This window comes from Artemia franciscana, chromosome 4 (assembly GCF_032884065.1).
Source record: "Artemia franciscana chromosome 4, ASM3288406v1, whole genome shotgun sequence".
Lineage (NCBI taxonomy): Eukaryota > Metazoa > Arthropoda > Branchiopoda > Anostraca > Artemiidae > Artemia > Artemia franciscana.
Window position 1 is genome coordinate 47,473,755 of NC_088866.1, and position 17,488 is coordinate 47,491,242.

Genomic DNA, 17,488 nt, shown 5'->3' on the forward strand with positions numbered 1-17,488 from the left:
TGGCTGGCCCACACCCTAGAAAGCAATTCCAGGGGGTTTGTTATTAGAAATAAATTTAATCCGTATTAAGAGCTATTTTTGAGGGCTTTTAATGAAAATGTCACGCTCCCTTAACTCAAAGCTATACATATTCACGCCACCGTGACAAAATGTGGCTAGCCAATTCCAGAGGGGGAGGTTGTTCTTAGAAATAAGTTTAAGCAATATTAAGAGGTATTTCTGAGAAGTCCTAATGAAAGTCTCTGGTTTCTTTCGACTGAGTGTTAGATTCCAGTCCTGCCTCCATCGCCGAAAAATCCATTTAACACCTCCCACCTTAACTTGAAGCTGTAGAACTTGTTAGTCCAAGCACTTTACGCCACCATGGTAATATATGGATGCCTCATGGCACCCATGTGGTGGGTATTATCATTCCTAAGACATTTTTACCAGAAAATTCGTGATAAAAATATGATGTAAATTCAATCGTTCATGTTTTTGCAAATCAACCTTAGCTTGAAACACCATCTGAATTCAAACCTCTGTGTCAGACTATTAGTGACCCTCTGACACCCTCTCATCATTCTTAAGACATTTTCCAGATATGTTCATGATAAAATCATGTATTAAACTCAACGTTTCGGGTTTTCGCAACTCAACACTCTGTGATACACCGTCTCAATTGATAAAACAGTGCCAAACTATCACATCCCCTCTCTATCACCCTCTGGCACCACCCTCATCATTCCTAAAGCGTTCTCCAGATATTTCTTGATAAAAATCATGCATTAAACCCAAGGGATTATTTTTCCACAAGCATACCTCCCATGATACACCACCTTTGTGTCACGCTATGACTCCCCCTTTAGCACTCTCCAGCACCCCTTCAACATTCCTAAATATTTTCCAGACATTGTCTCGTTATAAATATGTTTTAAACTCAATGGTTCATGTTTTTTCTGGCCAACCCTCTGTGATACACCATCTCAATCCACGTCAATTTGCCACACTAGCACTTCCCTCCTCTAGAACCCTTCGGTACCCCCTCACCATTCCTGATATTTTTCAGATATTTTATGGAATTTATCAGGAATGATGGATGGCACACCACTTAACCTAACCTATTGTGTTTAGGTTAGGCTAACCTAACTTAGTAGCACGTAAGGAAAAGGCTATTCAACCACATTGTTTTCCTAGCTGTGAAAATAGGTCAGTCGCATGTACCCGGGGTGGGACATGTTGGTTGTGGGTGCTTGAGTTAGCTGTAGGTGGGTCGTGGGTACCCATGCTGTTGGACGGGTTACTTTTAATAGTCAAGTGTCTGTTTTTTTGTGTTTGTGTGTTTGACTCCCTGTTTTTGTGTGTTTTTTGTCACTCTCTCTCACTGTGCCTGTGTGTTTTGCTGTGTGTTTGCATATCTATGTGTTTTTGGGTGTTTTTTGTGTGTCTGACTCTGCATGTTTGTATTTTTTTCTCTCTCAACGTGACTGTGTGTTTAACTGTGTTTGCCTGTCTCTCTGTCTATCTTTGTGTCTTTGTGTGTCTGACTGCGTGTTTGTTTGTGTTTTTTTGTCTTTTTCTCATCGTAAATGTGTGTTTTGTAGTTTTTTTGCATATCTCTGTGTCTATCTTTGTGTATTCGTGTGTCTGACTCTGTATGTTTGCCTGTATTTTTTGTCTGTATCTCTCACCGTGACTTTGTTTTTAATTGTGTTTGCCTGTCTCTGTGTCTATCTTTGTGTGTCTAACTCTGTGCATCTGTTTGTGTGTCTTTTTGTCTCTCTCTCGCCGTGCCTGTGTGTTTGGCTGTGTCTTTGCCTGTCTATGTGTCTATCTTTTTGTGTTTGTTTGTTTGACTTCCTGTTTTTGTGTGTGTTTTTTGCCACTCTATCTCACTGTTTCGGTGTGTTTGGCTGTGTGTTTGAATATCTCTATGTTTTGTGTGTGTGTTTGCGTGTCTGAATCTGTATGTTTGCGTATATTTTTCTCTCTCTCTCTCTCACCGTGACTGTGTGTTTAACTGAGTTAGTATGTCTCTTTGTCTGTCTTGGAGTCATTGTGTGTCTGACTCTGTGTGTTTGTATGTTTTTGTATCTCTCTCATCGTGACTGTGTGTATGGTTGTGTGTCTGCATATCTCTGTGTCTATTCCGTGTGTTTGTGTGTCTGACTGTAGGTTTGCGTGTATTTTTTTCTCTTTCTCTCTCACCGTGACTGTGTGTTTAACTGTATTTGCCTGCCTCTGTGTCTATCTTGTGTCTGACTGCGTGTTTGTGTGTATGTTTTTGTCTCTCTCTCTCTCTCTCTCTCTCTCTCTCTCTCTCTCTCTCTCTCTCTCTCTCTCTCTCTCTCTCTCTCTGTGCCTGTTTGTTTGGCTGTGTTTTTGCCTGTCTCCGTGTCTATCTTTGTTTCTTTGTGTCTTTGACTTCCTGTTTTTGTGTGTGTGTTTTTGTCACTATCTCTAAGTGTGCCTGTGTGTTTGCATATCTCTATTAATTTCTGTGTGTTTGTGTGCCTGACTCTGAAAGCATGTTTGCGTATTTTTTGTCTCTTTCTCACCGTGAATTCGTGTTTAACTGTGTTTGCCCGTCTCTGTGTCTATCTTCGTGTCTTTGTGTGTCTGACTCTGCGTGTTTGTTTGTGTGTTTTTTGTCTCTTTCTCATCGTAACTGTGTGTTTGGTTGTTTGTTTGCATATCTCTTTGTCAATTTTTGCGTGTTTTTGTGTCTCACTTTGTATGTTTGCGTGTAGTTTTTGTCCCTCTCTCACATTAGCTGTGTGTTTAACTGTATTTGTCTGTCTCTGTGTCTATCTTTCTGTGTCTAACTCTGTGCATTTGTTTGTGTGTATTTCTCTCTCTCTCTCTCTCTCTCTCTCTCTCTCTCTCTCTCTCTCTCTCTCTCTCGTGTTTTTTTGTCTCTCCATCTCACTGTGCGGGTGTATTTGGCTGTGTGTTTGTATATTTCTGTGTTTTTTTGTGTGTTTGTGCGTCTGACTCTGCTTGTTTGCGAATGTTTTTTGTCTCTCTCCTCACCCTGACTGTGTGTTTAACTGTGTTTGTCTGTCTCTGTGTCTATTTTTGGGTCTTTGTGTGTCTGACTCCGTGTGCTTGTGTTTTTTTTGTCTCTCTCTCATCGTGACTGTGTATGGTTGCGTGTATGCATATCTCTGCGTCTAGTTTGTGTGTTTGTGTGTCTGACTCTGTATTTTTGCGTGTATTTTTTGTCTCTTTATCTCACCGTGACTGTGTTTTAACTTTCTCTTATTTGCCTGTCCCTTTGTCTATCTTGTGTCTGACTCTGCGTGTTTGTGTGTGTGTGTTTTTTGTCTGTCTCTCACTGTGTCTGTTTGTTTGGCTTTGTTTTTGGCTGTCTCCGTGTCTGTATTTTTGCGTTTGTCTGTCTGACTCTGTGTGCTTGTGTGTGTCATAGTGTTTGTCTCTCTCATTGCTGCTGTGTGTTTGACTATGTGTTTTTCTGTCTCTTTGTCTATCTTTGCGTTTTTGACTCTGTCTGTTTGTTTGTGTGTTTTTTCTCTCTCCCGTGCCCTTGTGTTTGACTGTATGTTTGCCTGTCTCTATGTCTGTCTTCGTTTGTTTATGTTTCTGACTCTGTGTATTTATGTTCTTTTTCTGGTCTCTCTCACCGTGCCTGTGTCCTTGATTATGTTTTGGCCTGTGTTTGTGTTTTTTTTCTCACGCTCCTGTGTGTTTGACTGTGCATCTGCCTATCTCTCATGTCTATCTTTTTTGTCGCATGACTCTGTGTGTTTATTCAGGTGTTTCTGTTTATTTCTCACCGTGCCTGTTCGTTTGAGTGTGTTTTTCTCTGTCTCTATGTCTAGCTTTGTGTGTTTTTATGTCTGACTCTGTGTGTTTGTGTGTTCTTTTATCTCTCCTCGTCATGCATTTGTGTTTGAGTATGTGTTTGCTTGTCCCTGTGTCTATATTCGTATGTTTGTGTGTCAGACTCTGTGTGTTTGTGTGTGTTTTTGCCTCTTTCTCACCTTGCCTCTGTGGTTGACAGTCTCTGTCATCTATATGTGTTTGATCCTGTGTGTTTATTTTTGTGTTTTTGTCTCTATCTTGGCCTCTGTGTCTTAGTGTGTTTGCCCGTCTCTGTGTATGTCCTTTTGTGTTTGTGTGTGTCTGACTCTTTGTTTGTATTTTTTGAAGTCTCTCTCTTACCGTGCTTAAGAGTTTGAGTGTGTGTTTCCCTGTCTCTGTGTCTATCTTTGTGTATTTTTGTGTCAATCTGTGTGTTTTTGCGTGTATTTTTGTCTCTTTCTCGCCTTGTTTGTATCTTTGACTGTGTATTTGCCTGTTTCTGTGTCTATCTTTGTGTTTTTGTGTGTCAGACTCCGTGTTTGAGTGCTCTCTCTCTCTCCTCTCTCTCTCTCTCTCTCTCTCTCTCTCTCTCTCTCTCTCTCTCTCTCTCTCTCTCTGACTCTGTGATTGAATGTGTGTTTGTTTGTCTCTGTGTCTATTTTTGTCTGTTTCTGTGTCTTGCTCTGTGTGTTTATGTGTTTGTTTTTGGTCTCTCTCACTGTGCCTGTGTGTTTTACAGTGTTTTTGCCTGTCTCTCTGTCTAAATTTGTGTGTTTGTGTGTCTGACTTTGTATATTTGTGTGTATGGGTTTTTGTCTCTCTCTCGTTATGTCTGTTTGTTTGAATGTTCTGTGTCTATCTTTGTGTGTCTGACTGTGCGTTTTTGTGTTTTTTTCTGTCTTACCTTATCGCTGTGTTTACATGTTCCTGTGTCTTTCCTTGTGTGTTTTTGTGTGTCTGACTATGTTTTTGTTGTTTTTGACTCTCTCTCAGCTTGCGTGTGTGTTTGACTGTCTATTTGCCTGTCTCTGTGTCTATTTTTGTGTGTTTGTGCGTCAGACTCTGTGCTTGTGTGTATTTTTGGCTTCTTTCTCTCTATGACTCCGTGTTTGAGTGTTTGTTTGCTTGTCTCTGTGTCTATTTTGTGTGTTTTTGTGTCTGATTCTGGCACTTTGTGTTTAGATGTTTTTGTCTCTCTCTCACCGTACCTGTGTGTTTACATGTCTCTGTGTCTATCTTTGTGTGTTTGTGTGTCTGAGTATGTGTGTTTGTGTATGTGTTTTTTACCTGTCTCTTGCGGTACTTGTTTGTGTGCCTGTTTCTGTTTAAGTCCTTGTATGTTTGTGTGTGTGTCTGAATCACACTGTGTTTTTTTTTGTTTCTCTATCACCTTGCGTTTGGGCTTGACTGTGTATTTGTCTGTCTCTGTGTCTATCTTTGTGTGTTTGTGCGTCTTACTCTGTGTTTGGGTGTGTTTCTCGCTTCTTTCTCTCTCTCTCTCTGACTCTGTGCTTGAGTGTGTCTTTGCTTGTCTCTGTTTCAATCTTTGTGTTTTTATTTGTCTGTTTCTGTGTCTTTTGTGTATGTGTTTGTGTCTCCTCTCACCGTGCCTGTGTGTTTACACGTCTCTGTGTCTATCTATATCTGTTTGTGTGTCTGACTCTGTGTGTTTGTGTGTGTATATTCTCTCTCTGTCTCTCTCTCTCTCTCTCTGCCTCTCTCTCTCTGTCTCTGTCTGTCTCTCTCTCTCTCTCTCTCTCTCTCTCTCTCTCTCTCTCTCTCTCTCTCTCTTACTGTACCTGTGATTCTGACTGTCTCTGTGTCTATCTTTGTGTGTTTATGTCCTTCACTCTGTTTGTTTATGTATGTGTTTTTTGTCTCTCTCTATCTGTGCTTATGTGTCTCAGTGTATATGCCTGTTTATGTGTCTTTCCTTGTGTTTTTGTGCGTGTCTGACTCTTTGTATGTATTTTTTCTGTGTCTCTTTCTCTCAGCGTGCTTATGCGCTTTTTTTTTTTATCTTTTTTCACTCTGTCTGTTTATGCGTGTATTTTTTTGTCTCTCACATTATGTGTGTGTTTGACTTTGAATTTGCCTGTCTCTGTGTCTATCTTTCTGTGTTTGTGTATCTAACTCTGTGTGTCTCTCTGTGTTTGTGTGTATTTATGTTTTGTGTTCTATGTGTCTATGTGTGTGTGTCTGTAGATTTTACAAAAATCTGTCTCGTCTCTCTCTGACTGGTAAGAAAACCCTGCTAACCTATGTCATAATCTAGTAGATCCCTATATGAGCCTGATGGGAGTACATTTGTTCCTGAAATTTTTTTTCTTGCATCTCTGACTTTTGAATAAACATTCGAAACGTTGGAGTTGTTATCGTACCCTCAAAGATAACGAAAACAAGACAGAGTAATGCAATACAATATTTTTGTTGAAATAATGGGATGTGGAATCTCAGAAAGAATGGATGCCTTAGATCGATCCCATAAAATAATTTATCATGTTTTCTCTTGAGATGTCACATTTCCATTTTGGGGTCAAAACAACTTTTAACAACTGCTTCATACATTTCATCGTTGATAATATCGAGTTCATAGATTGCATCTGTTGGTAAACCAATGATGGTAGCAGTATTGTTCGCTGGTTGTTTTGTTTCTCATCGATTTATCGTTGTATTCCTTGGTGATATTGTCTGTAAAAGCCCTTCCTATTTTACTTGTAGTTTCATTGTCTATTTCTATAACATTTTTATATAGGTTGCAGTTTTGGCAGTTCGATAAGACATGGGAAATAACATTGGTGGTGGAGTAGGCTTGTCATTTTCTTGTCTTCTTTCAAATGCTAATGCTAGTAAAATGGTGTTAGGATCTATGAATGGGTTTTATTTTACCTGCAGCAGTAGTAAGAAGATTGCCTTCGTCATCAACCAAAAGTTTTAGGTTCGAATTCTCTTTGCTTGTTATCAACTCTGGAGATCTCGTTATCGCACATCCACCACCACTAGTTATGTTTAATTTTTTTTGGTATTCTAATGGAATTTAACGCCTTACTGTCGATGACCAGCCATAGATTACCACGGAGGTAGCCATATGCAAAATACATAGAATTGGCAAAAGGTTCAAAATACCTTAAGTTTGATAGTGCACGCCATTGGGGTGTCATCGGGGGAGGGAGAAGGGACACACATTTTACCATATTGGTGTGAATTGACTCGGTGTAAAAGGAGGGGATGGCTGGCCAAGACACGAAGCAATGGACTTTAAGCATAATTTTATCATGAGAAATATCTGAGAAGATGATGGTATGAATTACCATGGAGGGCATCACGTTAAGGGATGGTATGCAAAAACACGAACCGTTGGATTTAATGCATAATTTTTAACAGGAAAATATATAGAATAATGTCCTAATAATGATGAGTGGTTGCTAGAGGGGCAGTCATAGTGTAGCAAGGCGGCAAGAATTGACATGTTGTACAACGTTGAGGCTGACTTGCAAAAAAAAGAACTATTGGATTTAAATCGTAAATTTGCAAAAAATATCTGGAAATTTTCCTGGGAATGATGAGGAGAGTGTCAGAGGGTGCTATAGGGGGGCAGTGATAGTTTGGCATAGTGGCGTGAATTAAAATAATGTATAAAGGAGGGTTGGCTTGTGAAAAAATGAACCATTGGATTTAAATACTATTTTTAACAAAAAAAATATCTGAAAGTGTCTTAGGAATTATAAGAGGGTGTTTGAGGGTGCTAGAGGGGGCAATGATAGTGTTCAAGAGCTGTATGAATTGAGAGGGTTATCACGGGGGGTTGGCTTGTGAAAATATGAACTATTGAGTTTAATGCGTGATTTTTAACGAGAAAATTCATGGAAAAGGTATTAGGAATGATGAGGGGGGTTAGAAGGTGCCAGAAGGTATGTAATAGTGTGAAACAGTAGTATGAATTGTGATGGTGTATCGCGGAATGTTGAGTTGTGAAAACATGAACCATTGAGTATAATGCATGATTTCTATAAAGAAAATATTTAGAAAATTTGTTTAGGAATTAGAGGAGGATACCAGAGGGAGATAGAGGAGGGACTCTGATAGCATGGCACAGTGGTGTGAATTGATGAATGATGTATCACAGAGTGTTGAGTTGTGGAAACACGAACCGTTGGGTTTAATGCATGATTTTATCATGGACATATCTGGAAACTGTCTTAGGAATGATGAGGTGGGGTGTGTCAGAGGGTGCCAGAAGGTCAGTAATAGTGTGACCTGGAGGTGTGAATTTAGATGGTGTGTCACATTGGGACTGGTTTGCAAAAATATGAACCATTAGATTTAAATCACAGTTTTATCGTGAAAAGTTGTGGTAAAAATGTCTTAGGAATAATAATATTTTCTCAGTTGTTTCTCAATATTTTTAACCACTATGACCCAGATATAAAGTTCACCCTTGAACTTGAAAATAACCAAAAATTACACTTCTTAGACGTTCTCATTACAAAACGAAAAACTAGGTGTGACTTGAGCGTATACAGAAGACCAACTCATAAGGATAGATATTTGAGATATCACTCCTATAATCACCCTATAGTCAAAAATTCTGTAGTCTATTCATTGGTTGATAGATCATTTATAGTGTGCTCCTCTGATTTTGAGTTGAAGGCTGAACTTGATCATATAAAATATGTTTCGATAGGTAACTGATACCCCCCAAAAATACTTGAAAGGATTATTTCTAAAAGAAAGATAAGTGAAAAAACCAAGAGCTCTGCCCCTAAGATTAAAGGAGATAAACTTATTTTTTGTCATTGCCTTATATTAAGGGTATTGCTGACAATTTGAGCTCCAAAATCGCTAAGCCTGACTTTAAGGTGTTTTTTCCTTCTGGAAGGACTATCTCCTCCTTCCTGAACAAAGGCAAGGGTAAGATTACTTCAGATCCACCAGGGGTGTATGAGATTCCGTGCAGCTGCGGTGATACCTATCTAGGTCGTAGCATCCGATTAAAAGAACATTCTGATTCCATTGATGTCTGCCTTAAAAAGACAAATCTTAAGGAGGAAGATAGTTTTTCTGCATTGGCCCATCATATTTTGAAAACCCTTCTCACTCCATTACGTTTGATCAGGTCCAATTTATTGCTATTGTTCAACAAGTTTTAAAGCAGAAAATCAGAGAAGCTCTGGAAATTGCTAAAAATAAACTAGACATTAATCAATGTTGAGTTCCACATTAGTGAAATTTGGGAACCCATCACACATTGACTGAAAACTCACAAAAAAAACAGCCATCTCCTGCAGGCCAAACCTCTTTAAAATCTACTGGGATAGCGGCCATCAATGCCTCTACCATAATTTGGGTCATGTCACAACAATAATTCCAGGTTCAGCTCATTATTGGCGTTTTCAGTGATTTTAATTTCTGGCAGCAGATTTGAATTTGAACCTGATGATGACAGGCACAGGTACTGTTGAAATGATCGTTTGAAGAAAATCAATCACCTGACATCCATAGCTTAGGTAAGCTTAATACCATCTATCGTTACTATCACAGGGGTGCCATGGGGCAGCCGTATATTGCCATAGTGGTGTAAAAGAAATGAGGAGTCTTCATTAGGACCTCTAAAATATACCTTATAATATAAGGGGCGGATCCATTGGGGCCGGGGGCCTTAGCCCCCCAAGATTTTCCTGGCGCCCTCATTCGCATCCCGTTCTTTTTCTTTTCTTTTACTCTTTTTATAAATACACTTGTCAATTTGATCAATTATTCGTAGGTGATTTACCCAATTAACAACATAAAGCAAAGCAATGTAAAGAGGAAAGTTGAAACTTAAAACGAACAAAAATTAGTTATCTTCAGCCGGTTCAGTATGGATATCTGCAAAGTTGGCATAAAAATCTTTGATTGCTACAAAGACTTTTCTACGAACATGGAACTTTCCCCTATTTCATGAAAATAGAAACACCTGTTGAAGATAATTCAGCACGTTTCATAAACGTTTCATAAACGTGGTAACACAGTTATAGCTATTTGTCTATTCACAATGACATATTGAAAAGTAGCCCTGTAGCTAAAAGTTCAAAATGGATAAAAATAAAACATCTGGACACGAGCATAGAATGGATAAGAGCCGAAGGCTAATGGCTGAATGTGCAAGGGGATCGAAGGATATTTCCAGATATTTTGGTAAAATATCCGAAAATACCCGGAAATCGAAAGGTAAGTTTTAACTAATAATAAACTCTTCCACCCTCGAAAAATCCTTAATTTTAGTTTTGTAACTAATTAAATAGCGAATGGGTCAATAGGGTTTTCGTGTGAATAAATCTATCTATTTTTTTAATTATATTGCTAATTTGGTTGAAATTAGATGAATGAAATTTAGGCCAGGAACAGATACATGAGGTTGGAGGGGGCGACCCTCCTACTAAGACACTTCTGGCACACTTATTCCGTTCTTTTTTCTTTATTAATCTTTTTAAAAATAAACTTTTTAATTTGGTGCCCACCTCGAGTCACATTGATGGCCTTGGTTCAGCAGCCTCCTTACCCAAGATTTTACTCTTGATCTGTTGGAGATTCAGACATGAAACTGCTCGCGCGATCAGTTTTCGAATCATTTCGTAGTAAAGTTATAAGATAGACCTCGTTATCACGAAAAATTAATCATATAATTAAACTTGCTTGCTAGATCTTCATCTTCATAATGTCTTTTCTTTTTTCTTTTTTTTTTGGCAGATTTGTTTTATTTTCTTTCTTGAAAGCCCGTCGATTTTGGGTATGATGTCTGGACTTCAATGATGGGGATATGACAAGGCAACTTACAACATTAATGTATGTTAGTAATTCTTTTGAACTGCCCCTGTTCATTCCCCACTCAAAAATTTTTTTTATTTTAGTTTTGTGCCTAATTAAATAACGAATGGCCCAATAGGGCTTTCGTGTGATAAATTTGTCTATCTATTTATTTTAACTATATTGCTAATTTGGTTGAAATTAGATAAATGAAAGATTTGAAAGCAATTTAGGCCAGGAACAGAGCCATGGGGTAGGTGGGGTGACCCTTCCCCCAAGATATCTCTGGCGCCCTTATTCTGTTCTTTCTTTTAATCATTTTTAAATAAACTTTTTAATTTGGTGCCCACCTCGAGTCACATTGGCGCCCTTGTTCCAGTACCCCCAAGATTTTTTCTAGATCTGCCCCTGCTTAATATTGCTTAAATTTATTGCTATTAACAACTCCCCCTTTTCTGAAATTGCTTGCTAAGAGGGCTATCCACATATTTTCGCGGTGGCGTGAATTCGCATAGCCTTGGCTCAATTAAACCTGGCATTTTCATTAGAAGCTCTCAGAAATAGCTCCTAATATGGATTATATTTATCTTTAATAACAAGTTCCCCTGAAATTGCTTGATAGGGGGTTGGGCCAGCCACGTATTGTCATGGTAGCGTGAATATGCATAGTCTTGGCTCAAAGAAACGGAGCATTTTCATTAAAAGCTCTCAGAAATAGCTCTTAATAGGGCTTAAAATTATCTCCAATAACAGTCCCCCCTCCCTCTGAAATTGCTTACTAAGGGGATGGCCCAGCCACATATTGTCACGGTGGCGAAAACATGCGTAATCTTGGCTCAAGGAAACCCGGCATTTTCATAAATAGCTATTAATAGGGCTTAAATTTACATTTAATATCAACGCCCCCTCTCGAATTCATTGCTAGGACCCCCTAGGGCTCTCATGCAATGGCAGATAAGGACTCTCGTAGGATCCAGGAATAAAGATGTTGGGAAATGGCTCGATAGGGTTGTTGTGGAAGGTATTATGACGTCACTATTTATATTCATCCAGTTCGCCAAAAGACCGTACTTGCATTATGCCAGCAACACCTAAGAGCATCAACTTAAAACTGTCATGCTATGTTAAACGGAATCATAAGACACTGCGTGCTAAAGAGCACTTTCTATCTCAGAATTCAAATTACTAACTAAAGTATGTAAGAAGGAGGAAGTCCCTTTTGAATGGAATAAAGGTGTTATTGTGAAATTAATTGGAAAAGGAATAAAGATGATATATGGTAGATTGTAGAATGAAGCGGACTCTACAATAGGGAACGAACAGCATGGCTTTTGTCCAAATCGTTCGCTGTCATTGGGATTTAGCTTACATGTGCTATTAGAACAGTCGAATTAATGGCAAGTGTATGTTATTTTAGTCTACATAGACTTTTTGGAAGCTTTCGACTTCGTAAACCGAGAGGCTATGTGGAAAGTTTATAGCTTATGGAATAACTCAAAACATAATTAAAGCCTTGTATATTACACAAGTGTGTGCAGTACAGATGGAGAGTGATATGTAGTAGTGGCTTCAAGTCGAGGTCAGCGTTTGTCAGTGATTTTTGCCATCAACAATTTTGTTCGCAGTACTTATTGGCTCTGTGATTCGATCTTGCTAAGTTAGCTGAAGTATTCAACTAAGTCTTGAGCGTCAAATTAATTTATATTTTGTAGTTTATTTTTGTAATTGATAATAAACTTTCAATTGATAATAAGCCCCATTGAAGTTAACTTTGAACTTGAACCACATGATTACGGGTTGGCCAACGATATTTCTGTTGCTGCTTACTGCCAGGATGACATTCTACATAATCTGAAAGAAGCAGTGGCGGAAGCTGCGCTTACTGGCCTAAAAAAAAGTAGATAAAACAAAAAGTATGTCAAATGGACTTATAATAACCCCGGCTAAAGAATCTCAGTACTAGGGCGCTGATATTGATGAGGTAAGAAAATTCAAATATCGTGTTAGCAAAGTGATCAAAGATTGGAACTGTGACGGAGAATTCATGCTGCGTATTGCTTATGCAGGTTTAGCATTTTCTCAGTTGAGTAACGTTTGGAAATCCAGAAACTGCTCCCAGAAGCTGAAACTCTGCCTATTTGGAAGTAATGGGCTCTCTGTGGTTATGTATGGATATCGGTCTAGGAGCCTTTCAAAGAATGCAGAGTAACAATTACTTGGCTTTGGAAACAATTACCTATGTAAAATCCTTACAGTCCACCATTAGAGTGGTAAATGCCCAGATAAGAACAAGTACTGAAAAGCCACTGGTGACGATCTAGACCAGAATAAGGAGATGGAGATGCTGGGGGTACATGATTCGCATGATTGGAGGATGCCTTCCGCACGATATATGGTGTTGGCACCCCATCCGCTCTTTGAAAAGCGGGAAGGCAGTGCAAAACACTAGGTTTGTTTCTAGAGAAAGAGGTAACACTTCTTTTAACTACCTTGTATAAGATCTAGTCCAAGATTGACTGAACTGAAGGTCCACTGCTGCTGCCTTTTGCACCTCAAGGCATGGGAAGGTAATTCTAAATGAAAAGGAGAAATGTATGATGGAGCTTGAGATACCAGATAAAGAAGGTAAGGGCCCTAAGCCTCCTCGTCTTGTGTACGAGCTGGTTTTCATCATTAATGAAATTAGATAAATAAATAACGGAAGTGCCCTCCATATGGATGTTTTTTTTCATAATTATTCTAAAGTTTTAAAAGATTTTTTTTATTTAGCTACTATAGACTTTTTTATCTTCCTAGGAGCAGTCCGTGCAGTTGGTACGGCAATGGCTAAGAATCCAATACCCCTCATAATTCCCTGTCATAGGGTCATTAGATCAGATGGTAGTTTTGGTAACTATTCTTCTGGAAAAAGGAACCCTATCAAAAAGTGTCTGCTTAAATATGAAGAAAAGGGACTTAAGGATGAATGAATGAGTTTACTTGTAGGATGGCAAAAAGTGCCTGCCAAGAGACATATTCATCTAGGCTAAGATATCAGTACTTATTTTTCGTATAAAATTATATTACTTGTATTGAATTAATTTTGTACTTTCACGTCTTTTGTCTTTATTTATATCTTCAATACTCAGGGCATGAAACATAAAGTTACTAAATGAAGCTTATTATAATTTCAAGTTCTGAATAGGATTTTACTGATCAAATTCTGAAGATGAACTAGTTTGAATTTTATTTGACAGCGCAGAGGGCGAATTTATTATTCTTTGTGTCATTTGTGATATCTTTTTGGTTACTTAAAAAGTGTAAATTAGGTCGTTCGATATTTTGAAGAACCACCTTATTTCGTCCACTATGAATTATTTTAGTTCGTGCAGCTCCAAATAAAACCAGAAAAAAAGAAAAAATAAAATAAAAGTTCTCACCAACTTTTCCGGAAAAAAATATTTAGCTTCTGGTTTGGTATGAGATGTTAAGATATTCAGATTTAATGTAGCTTACATCAATAGAAAGCGTAAATTTTGTTTTCTGTTAAAATAGAGCAGACTTTTCTCTTTAAGGTTCATTAAATTTCCAAGATTCTCTTTTATATTTTAAAGGTTCCCTAACGTTCTTTTTTAAGGTCCCCTAAAATATTTAAGTACGCAAGCTTTGAAAACATTAAAAATCAGCTCAAAAGAACCCATTGAACAGTTTAACGCTTTGGAAGTATGCTTTCGCACTAACTACCTTGATTGAAATCTTTCCGAACAGAGGTTGCTCATTATATACTGTCCACACATTGATTAGACGGTATTTTATTTAACAATTAGTAAGAGATTATAGGCTTCCTTAGTTTTAAACTAACCTCTCGTTAACTTTTCAAACTGTTGACACGCCTTAAAGTCCCCCATTCTTTTATAGTAAAATAGCACCGGAAACTCTATGTGTTGCTGAGCCAATTCTCTAATGGACCCTATGTCTTTGAGTCAGTCAGCCGACGCAGATACTCGCAAACTGACATTTTAGGTTTTGGGACATCTCCAAACTTCAAATGTTCATTCGAACCAACATTCTTTCAATAATCTGTGATTGATAGTTCGATATGCGCAGCGCTGGGGATGAAAAATATGGTGCCATTCTCCTCTAACATAATATCAAATTTGTGTTTCTTAGGTGGACGCAGGATAAGCGTAAACTTCGAGATACATTGAATTGTTTTCATCAAGATCGCATTATTTTTTCTGGGCAAATTAACCTCTATTTCCGAAACTATGCAATTTTTTTGCTAATAGTATTTGATGAATTCCTCTAAATTGAACAAAATTGTTAATGTTAGTAGTAAAAGCCTCCATGCTTTATACAAAATAGATGGGCCAAAACCTTCCCAAGTGTACAAATACGGCATTTGTAATGGGTGTATGATGCCTGAAATCTGGTTAATGTTGACATTCACCGGTGAATGTTTGAAATTCCTCTGCTTGGTGTCAATTATCTTTGCGAGTCAGCGTTTTCAGTCTTATGCAAGCTATGATGGTGAAAGTTAAAGTTAGGTTATGTTAGTTTAGATTAGGATATATTTGGTTCTAAATATCAGAAATGGGAAAACCTAAACTGGGTAATGGGTGAACCTAAATGGGTAACCTAACTTAAGCTAACCTAAACCAACATAACGTAGTCTTACCAAACCTGATCTAATCTAACCTAATGTGTCATCATCATGCCTTGCATTAAATTTAAAAAACTGACTGCCAACACCGACTAAATCCCAGGAGAAAAAAAATATCAGGAATCTACCAGTGAATGTCGACGTATACAAAATCAAATAAAAACAAGAAGAAGAAGAAATCGATTACTGTACTAACTCTTGTTATAGCAACAATATTTACGGATAAAAATAAACCATGAATTAGTAACAAATATAAAAATCACTGCAGGATAAAAGCTCATAACACAGAAGCATAAAAATACAAAGTTTTGAACAAGACGGAGCGAAAAAGAGAAAAAAATAAAAATAAACAAACAACAACAACATAAGTAAAAAATAACATAAAATGCGAAATAAATAATACAGAATATCACTCATGGGCAGTCATATTCACTTTTTCATTGTGTTTAGCTATTACTCTAGCTACTGCAATGTTCGGGTAAGCAATTTTAAACTGACGGACAATTTTTGTGTTGCTTTTCCAGGGTGGAAGGTGGAGTAAATATTTTGCAAAACTGAAGAAGAGTGAACGTACTTTAGTTCGGTTAGCATTAGTTAACAGTTTCCAAAAGGGGGAAATATATAGATTGTAAGGGAGAGCTATTGCATTGAAAAGGCTAGCTAGCAAATGCCGGTTGAATCTGAACTTGCAGGAAATTATTGACGCATAAGAGGCGGAAATGTGGCGGGTTAGATGTTCAATAACGAGGTACTGGGTGTGACGTATAGATGAACCTATAGGGAGACCCAATACACGATGTGATCGAAAGGTTGAGACGAAGAATTTCCAAGTTTGATTGTATTTAGTCGATCGTTCTTCCAGTTCACTGTTTCTGATTTGGAAGAATTGAAATGTGATCAAACTTAAGGTATTCTGCTTGGAGGATAGAAAAAACTTCACTGACTCGTAGCAGGGTACGACTAAGATTAAGAACATCATCGGCAAAACAAATTAGTGAAAAGTCATGGAATCTTAACGAAAATCACACTATCAGATTCAGCGTATCAAAGAATCCTACTATAGAGAGTTCAAGCTCCTAGCTGAAAAAATGTGGAATTTTGTATTTTTTGCCAGAAGAAAGATCATAGAGGTGTGTTTATTTGTTGTTGATTTTCCTCGAAGTTGATCGTATTGCCCCAGTGGTCCTAGAATATCGAGAGAGGGCTCATTTGAACGGGCATTAAAAATTGTACTGCCCCCTTTGAGTAACAAAAGATTGGAAGGCAACTGAGCCCCCTCCTACGTCCGTCGTTTCCTTAAGATTATCTGATCAAAAGAGATAGCCATTTTTTGAGATTTGAGATAGCCATTTTTTTTTTCAGTATAGTTAAAAGATCAAATAATCGTGTCTTTTGGTGTTAAAATGACCCCTCATAGTCAATGAGGAGAAAACCATAAGTTATGAAATTCGCCCACTGTTTGCGTAGAGCATTTGTTATTGGGAAATATACGGACTTTTTTGGGGTGGGGGTGTGTGCCTGGGGTGTGTGTTGACTGTTTACTAAAACTGAGACACAGGTGCCGTTTAATTAGAATTGGAAGCTTTTTTAAAAGTGCTTACAGCTTTAGCGTAAACAGCATGGAATTGACCATAGGTAATCGTTCATATATGGAATAAATCTGACAAAATTAAAATGCAAATTTGTTTCAATTTTTCATATACAGTGAGCCAGATTCAAACCTGCATTAGTTGAAAAACTTTCAGAATTAAATAAAAAAAGTTGTTTATCTGAAAGTAAGATGCGGCATTAAAACTTAAAACGAACAGAAATTATTCTGTATTAGAAAGGGGCTGTCCCCTCCTCAACGCCTCGCTCCTTACGGTAAAATTTGTATTGTTTTAAAAGGTAGAGTTGCAACAAACAGTCAAAATTAAGGGAAAAACCGAGGTGTTGAGGAGGAGCAACCCCCCTCATTTACGTAATAATTTCTGTTCGTTTTAATTTTTAATGTCGCTACTTTCTTTCAGTTAAAAAAAACCTTTGTTTTTTTATTTAATTTTCAGTAAAGCGCAAATGATGATCTAGTCAAACAGTTCGTGGTATTGAACTATAGTAAGGAGCGACCCGGCTCAATAGTAACCGTACCTCTAAAAAACGGAATTTTGATACCAATAGTTACATTAAAAGAATTGCATTTTAACGCTGTTTTTAATTTTTTTCTGGTTTTATTTGGAGCTACACGAACTAAAATAATTCATAATGGACGATATAAGG

General features: G+C 37.8%; 2 protein-coding genes across 4 annotated transcripts in view; both read left to right on the forward strand.

The window, feature by feature from the left end:
- Window positions 1–13,683, forward strand: part of LOC136026515 (methylated-DNA--protein-cysteine methyltransferase-like) — a 31,003-nt gene extending 17,320 nt beyond the window's left edge. For 2 of the 3 annotated variants that reach the window (XM_065703150.1, XM_065703149.1), the window contains exon 5: window positions 13,387–13,683. In XM_065703150.1, the coding sequence (XP_065559222.1) occupies window positions 13,387–13,559 (173 nt within the window). In that variant the 3' untranslated portion in view covers window positions 13,560–13,683. Of the gene's footprint in view, window positions 1–9,175; window positions 9,312–13,386 lie in introns of all 3 variants that reach the window. The other variant, XR_010617327.1, reaches the window with a different exon arrangement.
- Window positions 1–17,488, forward strand: part of LOC136026520 (annexin A7-like) — a 322,593-nt gene that overhangs the window by 149,254 nt on the left and 155,851 nt on the right. The window lies entirely within an intron of this gene.